The sequence below is a fragment of the Halichoeres trimaculatus genome, unplaced genomic scaffold (genome assembly GCF_033239565.1).
Source record: "Halichoeres trimaculatus isolate MK-OKI-2021-1 unplaced genomic scaffold, fHalTri1.1 fHalTri1_scaffold_22, whole genome shotgun sequence".
NCBI classification, from domain to species: Eukaryota; Metazoa; Chordata; class Actinopteri; order Labriformes; family Labridae; genus Halichoeres; species Halichoeres trimaculatus.
The window spans coordinates 6287680-6303858 of NW_027437200.1; the positions used below are offsets into that span (position 1 = coordinate 6287680).

The 16179-nt window shown below is 39.8% G+C and overlaps 2 protein-coding genes across 5 annotated transcripts in view; both read left to right on the top strand.

Annotated features, from left to right (window-relative positions):
• Nucleotides 1–1196: 1196 nt before the first annotated feature.
• Nucleotides 1197–4149, top strand: haus4 (HAUS augmin-like complex, subunit 4). Of its 2 annotated transcripts, XM_074662026.1 has the most exons (10): nucleotides 1197–1400; nucleotides 1640–1779; nucleotides 2043–2174; nucleotides 2333–2473; nucleotides 2584–2680; nucleotides 2774–2919; nucleotides 3162–3292; nucleotides 3441–3509; nucleotides 3704–3929; nucleotides 4007–4149. In XM_074662026.1, the coding sequence occupies exons 1-9, from the start codon at nucleotides 1328–1330 to the stop codon at nucleotides 3888–3890; spliced, it is 1116 nt and encodes a 371-aa protein (XP_074518127.1). In that variant the 5' UTR covers nucleotides 1197–1327; the 3' UTR covers nucleotides 3891–3929; nucleotides 4007–4149. The 2 variants fall into 2 exon arrangements, with proteins under 2 accessions (XP_074518127.1, XP_074518125.1); XM_074662024.1 differs by having other exon boundaries at nucleotides 3704–4149.
• Nucleotides 4150–4832: 683 nt separating this feature from the next.
• The window catches only part of dock11 (dedicator of cytokinesis 11), a 108296-nt gene continuing 96949 nt past the window's right edge, over nucleotides 4833–16179 (top strand). For all 3 annotated transcript variants that reach the window (XM_074699245.1, XM_074699243.1, XM_074699244.1), the window contains exons 1-2: nucleotides 4833–5183; nucleotides 15834–15950. In XM_074699245.1, the coding sequence (XP_074555346.1) occupies nucleotides 5079–5183; nucleotides 15834–15950 (222 nt within the window). In that variant the 5' untranslated portion in view covers nucleotides 4833–5078. The remainder of the gene's footprint in view (nucleotides 5184–15833; nucleotides 15951–16179) is intronic.

The window sequence follows — 16179 nt, forward strand, 5'->3', positions numbered from 1 at the left end:
GAAAAAAAGTGTAAATCTGTGGGGGCGGACTTTAGTATAGCTCAAGGAATGCAGCACCAAGAGGGTCGGATATGGAAAAGGCAACAGCTGTGAGAGGCAAGCCACATGGGTCTTCTCATTCAGGGTAGTTAGTGACACTGAGCCATCACTACAATCTGAAAATGTCTATTTAAACTAATTTTAAATTTCCTTAAAGGACAAAGATTTTGCCAAACGTGGCCCTAGAAACCCCCATGACTATTGATGAATTAGAATGATAAATTTAATCTGGGTGTAGTGTGAGTCCACATTTTAATCTTCAGGCCACATTCCCTTCCTTTTTTGTCACATTCTCAAACAGGAGGAAACGATCACACTCTCCTTGTTGTTCTTTTACCTCCATGCCTAGCTGTGTGCTGATGGTCAACACAAGGTATTGTACATAAACATTTGGTTATGTGTAACTGTCTCTCTGTACATTTTATCTTTGACACGATATTGAGACAATCATAGAGGAGATCTGTGAAGCCTCCCTCTTCAGAGAGCTGCTACAATCTCGTTTGAGGTGCACAGCTGAAGATGAATGCCTGGCCTTGCAGTTTGCACTTCACTGTCCATGTCATAAAAGGCAGAGATAATGCAGTTTGGTAGAAAAAGCAAAGCTTTGATGATGATTCAGACCACAGGGGACCTTGACATTCAGAGCCAGAATCAGGCTGATACATGCAGGGTGCTATTGGACGAATTATATTTTACCCTATATTTACCCTCCTGGTGTAGATGTTGTGAAAGCACATGGCCACTTGATAACTTTTCACTGTCTAATCATGCAATTAATTGTCAGCTGCACCATAATCTAGGCAGAGTCTCCCAGTTAACCTTTAACCAGTACTTCTTGCTAAAAAAAAAAATGTAATTCAACATGGAACATCATGATTAACAGTGAAGGGTTCAGTGACTTCCTTTACCATATCATTTATGTGACAGATTTGTCACACACAGTTAAGTTTGGAAAAGCAAAATGAAAACCCGTTCATGTTTTATTTTAAGTATATATTCATTTTAAAGTTTGCAATTGTCTCCCTGGTAGATTAACAGAATACTATCGATGCTGTTGTGCTCTCGTCATGTATCTCGCGAGCCATGTGCAGTTCTCGTAGGAGGCAGACCTAACGCTGCGTGGTGACCTCACAAGTGAATCAGCCAATAAGAATGCTCTCCGAAGAAGCGCGCAACTTAAGTCAGGAAGTACGGGGTTTGTTTGGGATCTATTGCATGCTGAAGTAAGAAAAAAACATAGCAAAACCGAAAACAAAACGGTTCTGTTTGATCTAAGTACAACATAAAGATGACAATGTCCGCTGGCTCCGAGTCGACAGTCCTTTCATCGCTTGGAAAAGGCGATGGCTTGCATCAACAGGGTAATGAAACAAGGTTTTCAGCGTTTTCTGCTTATTGTATCGACGTCACTGCGATAGAAATGGACATTTCTGTGTTAGACCTTCATAAAATGAGTTAGATACGACTTTTGTAACGATCTCGATACTTAGAAAGCTTCATTATCATTTTAGCCAGGTTGAAAGAGGGGTGTCTGATTTCGTAGCAATGATTCGGTTCATAAATAGCTTAAAATGTTCTGTTTCTGCTTTTCTCCTTACAGTTCTTGCTTCATTCCCTCTTTGCGACATTTCAGAAGATGATCTTACCCAGAACCCTCAATTCTGTAAACTCTTGGCTACCTTGTCCCAACATGTGGACCAAACTGGACTCACTGTTCCACTGAAAACAGAGCTGGACAAGGTATCACCCAAAGCTCTGTTCATTTTGCAATAGACACGCCATTCTTGCCATGTGTAGACAGGTGATGTATTAGAAACTCGGCTACAAGTTGACTTGATATGCGCTGTCGGTTTTTATTTCATATACTCCCCGATGAGTCATCGACCTCTACTGGTTAAAAAGAGAAGTGCATCACAGAGAAATAATCCTCCCTTCATGCACAGCCCTGAATTTGCTGTAGTTTTTGAACTATTAAGATCCAACCAGATCTTATTTTTTTCCAGGCCGAACAGAAACTACTAAACCAGAGGAGTCACTGGCTGCGCTCTGAGAGCCTTTACAAAGGGCTGCAGGAGATGATCCAGGATCACTGCATCAGAAAGCACCATGTCACTGTCCCCCCTGACCAGAACATGGTAAAGTTATTCCAAATTTTACTGTTTCAAATTTGAAAAATGCACCAATAGCTGTGAGTGAGAAATTAATTTACATGTGTCCATCAGTCTTCTGCTTAGGATGAAATATATGCGCTGATTTATGACTCCGACTATGTCGTGTGTCTCTCTTTTTGCAGTTCTATGAGACAATGGAGAAGTGTCTGCTGGTGTCTCAGTGCATCAGACGGCTGGATCCCAGCAGTAACACCAACCAGGATCAGCCCTCTGTTCTGGGTCTAACTTCCCAACAGGTCATGGAGTTAATGCCACCAGAGAAGGTGAGACATTGTGGGATCAAACACTGAATTTATAAATAATTTTGCACTTAAGTTTGTAGACATGTGTCTTGTCTTCTGTTTAACAACAATGCTATAATTATCTTTACTAGAATGTAAAAAGAATGAAACAGGGTCTTCCCCTTGAGCTGGAGAAACATCTGAAGAAAAAGTGCTTGAGCCTACTCACCTACTATCAGCCTGAATGGGGTACAGAATTGAAATGCTGATTTTTTTTTTGCTAACAATTCAAGCTGTCATCCACCTTGGTTTCTATACAACTTCATGTCCTGTCCCACTTAGAGAACGAGAGTGAGGGTCTGAAGACCATTAAGTTATCTCACCTGCGGGCTCAGTTGGACAAGGAGAAGAAAAGAGCACAGAGCGTGAAGGAAACATGCCGGGAGAACACGGTTCTACTGCAGAGACAGATGCAACTCTACCTCTCTGTGAGACTTACACTCCGCAAGTTTCTTAATTTTTCTAAGGGGAAGCTTTGTGACACCTTGAGTGTCATGAAAGGGTCCCACTAATAAAGCGTATTATTATTGTTATTATTATTATTATTATTATTATTATTATTATTATTATTATTATTATTATTATTATTATTATTATTACAGTGATTATTATTATGTGTAAAAGCAGTCACTTATTTCACAAATCTTTCCTTTCCTTGACCTTTGTCCAGGAGCTGATTAAATGTATCCAGCTTCTCCAGACTCTCGTCTTGGATCACAGGCTGAGGATCCAGACAGATTTGGACAGGAAGAAATTGGACTACTTTGAGGGAAAACTCGAGTTAGTCTCACAGAAAATAAAGTAAGGGATTGTCAATCATTTTCTTGTTTAATAACATTTTTACAAATTAAATTTAATAGTGCTTGTAGTCAAAAGGGTTTACTCAGAAGTATAATGTAGCTCATCAGAACAGGCTGTTTTAACCTACATTGCCACTGCTTTCTCCAAGGACTGAGATGGTGGAAATTCAACTTGACACGTACACAACGGATTCAGTATCTGCTCACAGAAAAATAAGGTGAGAGGCTTTTGTCCAGCTGTCGTCCCATTCCCCTTTTCATGTACTTACTATGTATATGGTAATATAACTCCACCCAGTGTTCTGAAAATGTTACACCAGCTAACTGAATGTAGAACACAGACTTCTGTTTGCTTGTAATTCTCCAAATAGAAATGTAATGATTGTCTCTAATTGTTGTGTGTCAATTTCAGAGAAATGCTGGTGTCTGAGCTGAAAGCCTGCCAGGTGGAAAAACAGTCCATTGAGTTGAAACTTGCCTCTTTTAAGATCTTGGGTAAAGAGTTTGAGACACTGGCTGAGGAGTACTGCAGATTAAGGCAGGAGATAGAAATGAAAAACTGGGCTCTGAAAGAGTTCACCCAGTACAGTACCAAGTGAAGCAATAACATGCAGCGCTGCCAGCATTGAGGAGGTTATGTGAGTGGTCCCATTACAGCAGTTATCTTAAAATATTGAATAAACTCAATTTCATAGTGTTTTCTATTTTTCTACAGGATTCAAAGATCAAGACTTGTAGTTTTTCTCTTCTCCCGTATTCTATATATGATGTATCATTATCATTCCCAATTATTTTTTCATCCAACTTCTGGATTCTGTAAGTAGTGTATTCTGTAATGTGTGCGACAAATGCAGTGAAATTGCACTGATATTGTGAAAATAATTAAAGTTATCAAATAATTTGGTGTCTTGAGATTTTTGTTGAGAAGACAGTCAGGGTTGTTTCCTACATTTTGTAGCATGAGCCACAAGAGGGCAGCACACAATCATCTGTGGCAGCATTTTCATACAGCCATGTCCTTAGCAGCAAACGTTTGTTTTGATTTATTTATTCCTTGGATTTGAAAATAATGCTTGTTCCTTGTAAAACACTAAATAATAGAAAATAGTTTTCAGGGTTTAGAAATGATTGTGTGATGATGTTTCTGAAAGGTGTTTTACAGGTTTTTGTTTGTAGTTTAAATTCATCACACAAGATAATTTTTTTACCACAATTAGGTTTGTATTGTTGTTGTTTTTGTTTTAATTACAACTTCTTCATGCGTTGTTTAAATAAGCTTGCACATTTATGCCACTGTTCACGTTTAATGTCTAACTGTTCATTTAACTTTAAAAAAATCACTTGGGAGTAAATTTGTCTATGTATGACTAAAGAAACAATAATATCCATTGATATAAATTAAAGTAAATTAATATTCTTGAATATAGAAAATGTAAGATCCCTTTAAGACTAGTTTGTAATTGACCCTGTCTGGTTAACGCCCACTCCGTCGTCTTCTTAGCATAGGCGATCTTTGTTTAGGTCTGCTCAGTGACCTGAAACGGAACTAGGCAGGAGTGAGACCTCTCGCGCTGTCAAACCCTCTCTGCTCTCCTCTCACCATCAGCAGCACCAGCAGCCCCGCCTCGCGACGCTCACCGCTGCCTGGTTCTCCTTCAACACACAACCCACATCTGGCTGTCACACACACACACACACACACAACAGTGCTGCTGCTCCGTCCGGTGCTGCGGCATGCTCACATACACACTGGGACACACAAAGTGGATTTACAAACGAGGAGCACCATGTCTGAGGTGCGAAAATTCACAAAGAGGTTAAGCAAACCCGGGACGGCTGCGGAAGTGAGACAGAGCGTGTCGGAGGCTGTGAGGACCCCCGTGGACCTTGTGGTGAGCAAAGCGGTCATTTTAGCTTACCGTGCGGACACATTACACGCGTCTAGTTCGCCCAAACTCATGTCCGACGTCAAGCCATGCTTTTCCCTTGATTGCATGAATGAAGATGCAGTATCTCATTTCCAAACCTTGCAACAAGGGCAGTTAACTGCTAAATTTACTACAATTATCTAGAAAATGAATGAGAATGGCACAGTAATAGGATAAGGCAAAAAAAAAAAAGTCGCGCCGCCGGCTCGGTTCGCGCCCGTTAGTCGTCTTCACGAAGCGAATCTGCCGCTTGTAATACAACATGAATGGGAAAGGATTGAGTCGCGCGTCTGTTCGCTTTCTGTTGATCTATACCATACAAGGGTACTGCAACTAACCGGTTAGCCTGCTAACTCCCTTGCCATTGAGGAACTGAGCCTCTTGTCTCCTTTTTATATTGTCCTCCTTTCTTTTTCTCTTTTATAAGTCTTAATTTTTTTCCAAGTAGCTCCTTTATTTATCTCCTCTTTCCAGCCTCTGCGCTTTTCTAACCCTATATTAACACAAAGCTCTCACTGTCTTTATTACTCAGAAAATTTTATCGCACCAGTGTTGATTTTTTTTTGTAAATGTTATGTTAAAAGAAAATGTTTTTTGTAGCTACACATGTGTTTGGTTTGATGAATGCCTAGCCTCATAGGATAGAATGACATTGTCCAGGCGAACACATGGTTTTTCAGTGCTTTGCGGCTCCTTTTGTGTGCTGGCGGATGAGGAGCTGTGCCAGTTGGACAGCTGCAGCATGGCTTCCCCGTCACTGCCTTGGAGCTGTCTGTGTGCCTCTTTATTCCTGCTGGAAACAGCCACATTGTACAAAAGATGGCAGGTTTATGTTCTTAGAAATGATGTTTATTGCTTATGGCTGCCATGCAGAGTCAAATATTTTCTAATGGTTTGATTTTCCTTGATTTGAATGAATAGTGGCTGGGAATAGACTGCCATAATGAGGAGATTAGGAGCACTGGCTTTAGGATCCTGCTGATACAGCATTTGTGTATGTGTGTGTTAACTTATTAACATGTCAGTGTGTCAAAGATGGGACATCTTTTTTTTTTTTTTTTAAATGTGCGGGGATGTGTTGTCTGTCTAATGTATTTCGCTCTTTTGAGCAAAATTAAAACCATATGTTAGGTAGACTGTAATTATGTGGCACCCACAAACACATCAGTCATACATCCTTGGCAGTGTAGAGACTGGATAAGTTTGTACAAGACATAACCTCTTGTTCCCCTGGGATTACGCTTCAGTCTTATGATGATCATCTTTAGCAGTGTGACGCTAACAGATTACAATCATGTGACAGGGTTTTGATTTCCACAACAGAGTTGGGAGTGTGTTTGTGTCTTTAGTCAGCCACGTGTGAGAAGTGTGTTTCTGCGTGAAAGAGTTGCAGGTTCTGGCTGCTCATTTTCTGGATTAAATGGTTGGCTTGGTAACTGAGAACAAGCGCTGTTTTGTGGAGGTTTCATGACCTGCGTTCCTCTCACATGGGGATTCCCTTTGGCATGTGGTGACCATGCTTCCTCTGTGACTGTGTTTGTGTGTTCATTCTTGACTTCCTCATCTCTCCACAGAGTCACTCTTGATTATTTCTGCTGTCTTTCTTTTCTGTGCCCTCTCTTTTCAAGTGAAATGTTTTTCATGTTTCCCAGAAGGAACTCAAAGGAGGAAACGGTTCAGAACCTGAAAGTATCTTTTCAGTAAAGCCCTTAAAGACTTTATCCCACAACTCCCAGCTTTAGGTTTGTAACATGTTGCTAAGTTATCCGATGGTCATTGATTACTATTGTTATGAGGTTATAACCAAGCAGAATCAAGCACCTAGCGCAGCCAGGTGATTTTTTAGAATGCTCAGTTATAAAGCTCCATAACAATATTTGAACACAGCACTTTGTTGTGGTGGGTGTGACTAAATATGACTATGGCTAAAATGTTATTTTGGACATTGCCATGATTTTCTCAAATGGAGCATCCCTTGTTTGAAAGACGTGCTTTTATTTTGAGACTTGATACCTTACAGACTCCCAGACCACTTTTTTCACCACCAAACAGAAGCTTTTCTTTGTCCTGTATGATAATATTGGCTGTTGCTCTAAACTGTAGGAATAACTGTTCTTTTCCATTCTGCTGGAGCCTTTCCCTCTGTCAGTTTTGAGTCACTAATTAACCTACAAAGCATGTTTTTAGAAACCAGAGTACCTAGGAGAACTCATGCATGTGCAGAAAGCATGCAAACTCCGCACCAAGAGGCTCCAACCAAGCTTTAATGTGAGAACCTGGAGACAGAACCACTGTACCACTGTGGATGTATTATGTCACATTTTAACGTATTTTCTCAGATACGAGACATGTAACTTTTTTGTTTCCGAAGTGTCTCCTGGCTTACATCCCTGGCAAAATGTAAACATTGTTCAAAGTAGGGTAACACATAGGGATGGATACCAAATCAGGTACTTTTACAGGTACTGACCAAATTCTGTCAAAAGTACCGGGTACGCTTCATGTAAAGTCAAAAGGTACCATGTTTAGGTACCTAAATGTATCCTTGTGACTATGAGAGAGTGGAAGAGAAGGTGATTTTCCATGCTGGACATGAACACAGCATTAAAAGTTTATATATTGAAGAATAAATATGTTAAAGTGAAAAAAATATGTATTTTATTGTTAAACAAATTGATATTTTTTAACACATTAACACACAAAAGTACAGAAAATTGGTACCGTTGAGTACCGGTATCGATTGCCAGGTATCGGGCATTGGTGCTAGGGCTGAATGATTTTGAAAATTATCTAATTGCGATTTTTTTTGGACCAGTATTGCGATTGTGATTAAGCATGTGGTTTATCTTCTGCATTATTTACTAAACACAATCAATAAACCGTTCTATAGTAAGACCAACACGACAGAGGATACTGTAACAATTCTATCCTGTAGGCCAGGTCTACATGTTAAGATGTGATTAGATTAGTTGATACAAATAAAATCTTTATTTAACTATAACAATCACAGCAGAATATTGATGGATTGGTTTATCTTCAAACCTTGTAGATGTGTAATATAATTATCATTAAATACCTTGAAAATCAGAGAAAGGAACAAAGCACTTAGTTCAGCCCTAACCGGTACCTTATCTTTCCAAATATGAAAGGTACCCATCCCTAGTATCACCTTTAGCTGTATGGGTAACATTTGAAAACATTCACAAAAACATTCTAGTAATGTTTCCTTCCTAAATTCAGGGGTTGCATGTTTTAGAAGGGTAAATCAAAATCAAAATTCTAAAAAAGCTTCATTTGATTATCCTGTAGTATCACAAGTTAATTCTAAAAACTTAACTAATGAGTAAAGATGACTTCCTGTTATAGTTTTTATCCCCTTGCACCCCTTTGTTTAGCTGGTGAGCAGACTGTTGTTTGTGTCATGGTTTTACCTGTGCTTCACCAATCAGGACAAATCACATATCTGCTGCATGTGTGATTTGAGTCCTCTCATGTCAGTAAGGCTATAAAGAAACAAACGAACACAAGCCGTTGATATATGAAGTCTTAAGTATGTGAAAACAGGCTGAACTGTTGACAGGATATAACAGACAAACCTGAGTTAGAACATAAAAGACTTTTCTTGTTGTTGATGTCATATAACTGATTGGGCACAGATTCATCAGGTTCCACGTGTTGCTCAGAGGACTCAGCACTTCAGTCTGTAGTCAGCTGACATGTCGCCCACTGTCCCACTGAGTCTGGCTGACATGTACCCCAGCCATGAAGTCCTGCTGCTACAACACTGGGCACAGAAGGAAGCCCTATAGTACGTCCATATATGGTCCTGTTGATGGTGAATTTGGGAGGCACAGTGAAAGATTAAACTGTCATTGGGGAGGGTCACAGTTTGAGTGAATTATTAGCTTCTTAAAACATAACAGGAAGGTAAACAAGTGGTCTTTTCACAATAGAAGATGTGAGCACATCATCTTTCAGGTCATCTGTAAGAACTTTCAGTTTTAGTGACAAGAATGCTTTGCCTTTTGTCCCTTTGTTTATTTTTCAGATATGTTATTTTTTTTTCTTCTTCCTCTTCCACTTCCTTCTCCTCCTCCTTTTTTCTTGTTATCTTTTTCTTCTAATTGTCCTTCATCCTTTCCTCCAGTTTCTTCCTTTTGTGTTTATTCTTCCAAATATTTCTTGTGAATATAATTTAAAGGCATTCAATTTATATAAAACAATAAAAAAAGAAAGAAAAACAACTTGGGACAGGCTGTGTTTCACAGTCTCCTGTGACCAGCATGGTTTTTCTAAAGCTCTGGTGGTCGCGTTGCAGCCACCAAAAAATACATGCCACAGCTTTGCAACTTTTGCCAAAATGTGGCCACGCTTAGCAGAAATGTCTGGATGCTTTTAGCTGAGAGAAATGTGCAACTTGTGTCTCTCCACTTTGCGGTCCGTGGACACATCCTTTTCCAAAATAATCCAGCTGATTCATCTTTGAGTGAATCTGAGAGCTCCAGTTGCATCAAATGGTGCTGTGAATAGATAGTGGAGGGTACAGGATATTTGTATTAAACATAGGGCTGAACGCTTTTGGAAAGTAATCTAGTCTCGATAATGCAATTAGTTTATTTCAATTGCAGCCTTTGGGATTTGAAAATTACTTTCTATTACATTGCGATGTTGGTTTCAGTTTGATTAATTGTTCATCCCTAATCTAACATCAGGGTGTCCGCCGGGTCTTAAAAAATATTAAAAGTTGATAAATCAATTGTGGGAAAATTAAGGCCCTTAAAAAGTATTAAAAATTCTTAATCCTAATGTTATGAGGTATTACATTTTATTGGTATTCAAGGTTTGACTCCAAATGTATCCATGAATATTTATTTTCCTCCTTGCGACTGTTACAAACTTATCTGACACGCCAGACACACAGTTCCATAAATCTGCCAGGGAAATAGTCCATCTGGTTGGAAAATGTTTTCAGGGTCTGAACCTTCAAAAATAACCACACCTGGTGATTGGGCGATCATTCTGCTCGCCACACTCATCACAGACCAGCGTGAGGATCTGGAAAAAGCTTCAGCATCTCAAAATATTTCTAAATCATAAGAGTTTCTCAAGCCTCCTGAGAAAATGTCTCTGACTTTTGATGACCTGGGATCTTGGATTCTTACGATTTAGAGAAAGCTTCCCCCAGCTTTCCCCTGATCTCAGTTGTGTTGGAACAAATTTTCTTTGTTTAAATCATTTTTTTAACTGGATACAACGCGACAAGCTAAGTTATTTATCAATACAGTCACGTAGCGCTGTTGTTTGAGACGTGACAACAAGCAAAGTTTTAATTATGTGAGGCGCGGGATATACATAGCGCTAGCAACCCAGCATATCTGTAGGCTAATGCGACAACAAACTCAGTTTGTACAGGAGTTTAGTAGCTGTTCGTATGTAACACTGATAGAATACAAATAACACAATCTCAAGCACATGTCCTAAATTTTGACAATGATGAAATAAATTCTCGTTTTTTTTTCTGCAAGTTGGCCTGAAATAACTGCTGTTACTTTTTGTGGGAATGGGAACGTCAATTAATCTGCCTTTAGTTTCATTTTTTCCTTTAAGCTTTATTTCTTCTCAGTTTACCTCATTTATGTTAAAATGCAAACTAAGACTGTCAAAGATCGGTTGCTGACAACAGCTTAAAGTCACGATAAGGTCTTGAGACTTTTTGAAAAGTTTTAAAAAAAGTCCTAAAAAGGTATTGAATTAGGCCTGCACAATATATTGCTTTGAACATCGCCATCGCAATATGCGCATGCGCAATAGTCACATCACGCATGTGATGTGACCATCGCATTTCCCCCATTTTTTGGAGAAATGGAAAAAAAAGCAACTGAAATTGAAACCTATTCTACTTTGTACAGAGACATGGCCTCCTGGATCCCTTTCATATCCAGCAATCTTCATCATTCACAGACAAACCCCCTTAGCCTGGATTTAAGGGTATTATAGGAATACAATGGTGTCATTGTGAGTCAACCAAATTTTTCCAAAACAGAGCTATTCAAGTCATCTGGTGATTTTTTGTTAATATCACAATATATATCGCAATATATATCGCAACCCCCCCAAAAATCGTAATGTCAGTTTTTTCCAACATAGTGCAGCCCTATATTGAATTTAACCTCAGGATTTCAGCATAAAGCCTGAACATGTTTAACTCTAAAACTCAGTCAACTTTTGGAGCCGTTAATGTTTTGGTAAGGTTTGGTGAGTTGAAGCTTAGATACAAACTTTACTTTGTAAAGATAGGTGTGGGTGATTAGGCTTTTCATGATTAGGAAGAGTTGTTAATCTGATTCAAATACTCAGACTGGGATCAGGTGTTGTATCCATCTAGTCTCTAGTTTAAAATAAATGCACATTAATGCATTTTATGGAGCAGACAGTGTGTGGGGACAGAAGACTAAATTTAGAGTCTCTGCTTGTCCCTTTATGAGCCACTGTGTTCATCTACACACAGACTGGAGCACTTACTGGGGTCAGCTGTGGGACAGAGGAGCTACTTCATACTGTATGTGAGACTTGAATGCCCGAGTGTTTGCATTCAACCATTGAGTGTGAGTGTAAGCGTCCTGGGCCAGCATGATAAAACCCATCAGCTCATGCCTGATGTATCAAACGTGCCTGTCTTTTATGAGCACAGACATCTAAATGGTGTCTGCAGCATCATCAAAGTCTCCAAAGCTTTTGTACTGTCATTGGTGTTTGAGTGTTCTCCTGCTGGATTGAAAGCTCAGGACAAAGTGTTAAAATGAATGGGAGCAGTAAGGGCGATTGTCTCTATGCAGTTACACCCAAGTGTCAGGCAACGTCTTGCAGAGTTTTAACATCTTGTTGTGTTTCTCAACCAGTGGCACTGTGGCTTCACAGCTGCCTGTTTGTGATTCTTCAGCTTCTTTCTCTCCTATAAAAGCAGAAGTCTTTCTCTGTCCTCCCTCTGTCTTTACTGCCTCCCCTCCTTCCTTTCCTCTGTAACATGATCAGCGTTGCTGTCGACTCTGCCTCCCTCTGACTTGCAGCGCTGCGGTTCAGCATGTTGCACATGACAGGAAACAGAGCAGATCAGTCATGTGTAATGCTTTCAACAGACTTGTAGGTGTTTTGGTGCTGCTCAGGTTTCTGCAGTAGCTTCTCTTTGTGTGAAAAAGATTACAGGGGTCATACCAAACTTGGAGCACTTGGCAAATCCTACTTGTCACGTTTTAAAAGTTGCTTTCAGTTGTTTTTTTTTTCAATCATGGCCCAAAAAAGCTCAACTCGGGGTCCATGTAGACAACTAAGAAAGTTGGGGTCTTGTGGAAAAATCTGCAGAGAACATGAGCGTGTAACCGACATATTTCATGGGCCGTATTATTGGTCAGAGAACATGGAAAGGGAGAACACTGCTTGCCATTAGTGGCTGAAACTCCAAGATTTTAGAGATGGAAACTTTAACCCTCTTCATCCTCGCTGAACAAGTTCAGACAGAATTAGTTTGACGTATTGTGAAGAGTCTGAATTTTCAAAGATACCACATGCTCACCTCAAAGTTGAGGGTTTGATGAATTGATTGAACAATTGAAGTCAAGAATTCCATTGAAAATAGTGCATGAAACTTTAAACAGAAAAATATTATTGTGCTATTAAAAATGTGCACTTAGCAACTCATCAACAAAGTCAGCCATGGCCACATTCCCATTTCCCGTTGTCTCTTTTTTAGCAACACTTTGTAAACCTTTGAAAACCAAGCTGCTGTCAGTTTTACAGATCTGCTTTGCCCCTCACTTTAATGCGTCTGGGTCATTCCAAGATGTGTGTGGTGAAATGTTGGAGTTCATCAAACAGCTGCTTCTAGAGTTATCTATTAAGTTTCTGGGGCATCGCTGCGTTGCTTGTGCCGAAAAGCAGCTTTCATATTGCTTATTTTATTTTTGAGGTCCTCTACTGTGCGCTTGTGAACAACAAACACATTTACTCTGTTCAAGATCTTCATGCTACTGTTCCCGTTCTCTCTGTTTGTATCTGATTGACTATCTGATAACAGCTGTTTGTTCATTCTTTACTTTTGTGATAAAATATCAGTTTCTTTCACTGAAAATGTTTTTCTCGGTCTTCTCTCAATGTCACCATTACCGCTTGCCATGTTATTGCTGTTTATACTTGAGAGGGATGTACAATTCCAATTTGTTGGATACAGGTTTTCCAGGAGGTTCCCTTGAATTATGATGCTATCTGCACCTGCGTTGCTTTTATGGTGTCATTCAATAACTGGGCGATTATTTACAGTTGTGTATTCAGTTAATGCTGCAGCCAAACGGGCCGTCCCATAATAGTACGTCAAAAGTAATGGTCCCGTATGTTTGATGTGCACATAGGCCGTGGACCCTTCTACTACAGAGCCATACTGTTAAAAACCAGAATGATTTTTGATGTTGTCTTCTGAAGGTATGCACGGTGTACTAAAATGACCTTGGAAGGCAGTAGAAGTTGCTTCAAAGCTCAAATGTGTCGCGACCAAGAAGCAACCTCAGGTCTGGGAATATGAGGCACTGCAGAAGCGCTAAAAACTGCAGTTTGTTGAGTTTCTGCTTGAGGCTAACCCTGAAAGTACTGGAAACCACAAATACTCCAAGCCAAAAAGGTGGTTTTTACAGCAGAAACAGCTAACTTTGCTAATGACACAATGTTTGGGAGGTGAATTTATTCCTGATTCAGCAGTTTTGATGATATTAAGATCACGAGTTTGAGCAACCAGAGCCACAGCTCACCTAACTAACAGGTAACCCTATTGGTGTCGTGGGGAGGCTTTAAGCTCGTCATCAACCCAATATGGCTCCTGCTTTGATTTGCTTAAGGCCATTCCATTGAGCCCTTGCAGACTCATGAACTCTACTACTTTCCAGCTGATCTCAACTAAGTCAGTTAAGACTCAGGGTTTATGGGGGACATTGAGATTCAGCCAACATCTCCCCTAAACCCTGAACCCTTATGGACTTAATTGACATCGTCTTGAAAGTGACTGAGTGCTCGAGTGATGCGGCTATCAGCATCCGACTTACACGCCGCCTACCGTACTGATCTAAACGGGACTGCTTGGAAGACACCAAGCTTTTGACTCTTACCCATCAAAGGTCTATGCAATGTGTCAATTTGGGATGGGTACCAAATCAGGTATTTTTATAGGTACCGACCAAATTCTGTTAGTATGGTACCATGTTTAGGTACCTAAACACATCCTTGTGACCGTGAGGGAGTAGAAGAGTAGGCGATTTTCCATGCTGGACATGAACACATCATTGCAAGTTTATATATAAAATAATAAATATGTTATATTAAAAAAAATTAGAAATTTTATTAATAAACAATTTATTTTTTTTTTACCATAAACACACACAAAGGTGCTGAAAATTGGTACCGTTGAGTACCGATACCAATTGCCAGGCACTGGGAGCCTGCACTGTATCATTTCAAATGTGAAAGATACCCATCTCTAGTATCAATGCTATTATGAATTAGAATTAGAAATAAATCAAAACACTGACTTTATGACATTAAGTAGCAAAACTAAAAATGTGAGATTAAGTCTCTTCCTCAGTATTTATTAGTATTTGTTAGTAATGTAACGTAATTATGGCTAGGATATTTCCTGTCGGCTCCACCACATCAAGCCTCAAGTTGCAGGAGCAGTTCAAGAGCTGAAATATCAATCTTGGCTAATGTAAGCACATAAGAACTATATTTGTATAACTTTTGTTGACCTTGGCCTCAGGGGATGGAAAATGTCAGACTCTAGCATGACTGTTTCTGCTGTTGAAGCCATCATTCTAACTGAGGAAAACAAAAACTGTATATATCATCTCCTAAATGGAAATGTAACAGAGTAGAAAGAGGAACATGGCTGACTCATACTCTCCCAGCTGTAGGGCACAGTCATGGTTTTCAGTCCCTCTCCCCTGCTCTTATTTCCCACAGTCTCAGTCACTAAGTTATGTAGCACGGAGGCCGATCAAACCCTGTTTCTCTCTGCGCCATACGAGCTCAGCATTGCTCAGCTTATTGGTTAAGCTATTCATCACCATCTTACTGCTTAGCTCAGACTTTAAACGGCACTTTCTTGGACTTAATTCAGAATGTTTCAGAGGGTTTGGGTTTGTACTTGTGATCACATCTTGACCTAGTTGCTGGGGGCTAAGTTTTAGCCTGTAGTGTGGGGGCTGATTTTATGTGGTTTACTTCTCTATGAAACTCAAAACAGGAAGTTAGATTTAGCTAGAACTGCAGCGTGTTGGGTGATATGTTTCAGTGTTACATCATTTCTTATAAAGCACACAATCTAAAACTTTCCATTGATTTATCACAAACACTGTTATTTATCATCTGACGCCCTCTTTGTCAGAGTCCTCTTGTTGTTTTCTGTCCTTCAATTAATCACCCAGTTTTCTGAATAACTGTTCCTGTGCACCCTGAAAGTGCTCTGATCTTTGAATATTGATAGCATGTGAAGCCTTATGGTTAAAATAAATCTATCTGATCAAATTACTTTGTTTAGCTAATATTTATTTGTGTCCTTTCCCTCTTTCCCCTCAGGAGCAGCCAAAAATCATTGAACCTCTGGACTATGAGGCCGTGGTGTTTCAGAGAAAGGCCCAGATTCACAGTGACCCCCACCGAGACCTGCTGCTGTGCCCTGTTGACGATGTCTCGGTGAGTTTTCTCATCAGTTCCCTCTGTGTCCTCCAGGACTGGCACTCACCCAGGTCATCCTTCTCCACTGGGTAAAATGAAACGACAGGGAGCTGGGGAGCTGATCTGCCAGCCTGTGGCCTCCCCACAGTGTTTTATGGTATTACAGGAGAAATACTAGGGTCAGAGTCCTGATTGCGATTCTTTGACATTTTCAGTATTTTCTTTATTTAATTTGCCTTTTTAACAC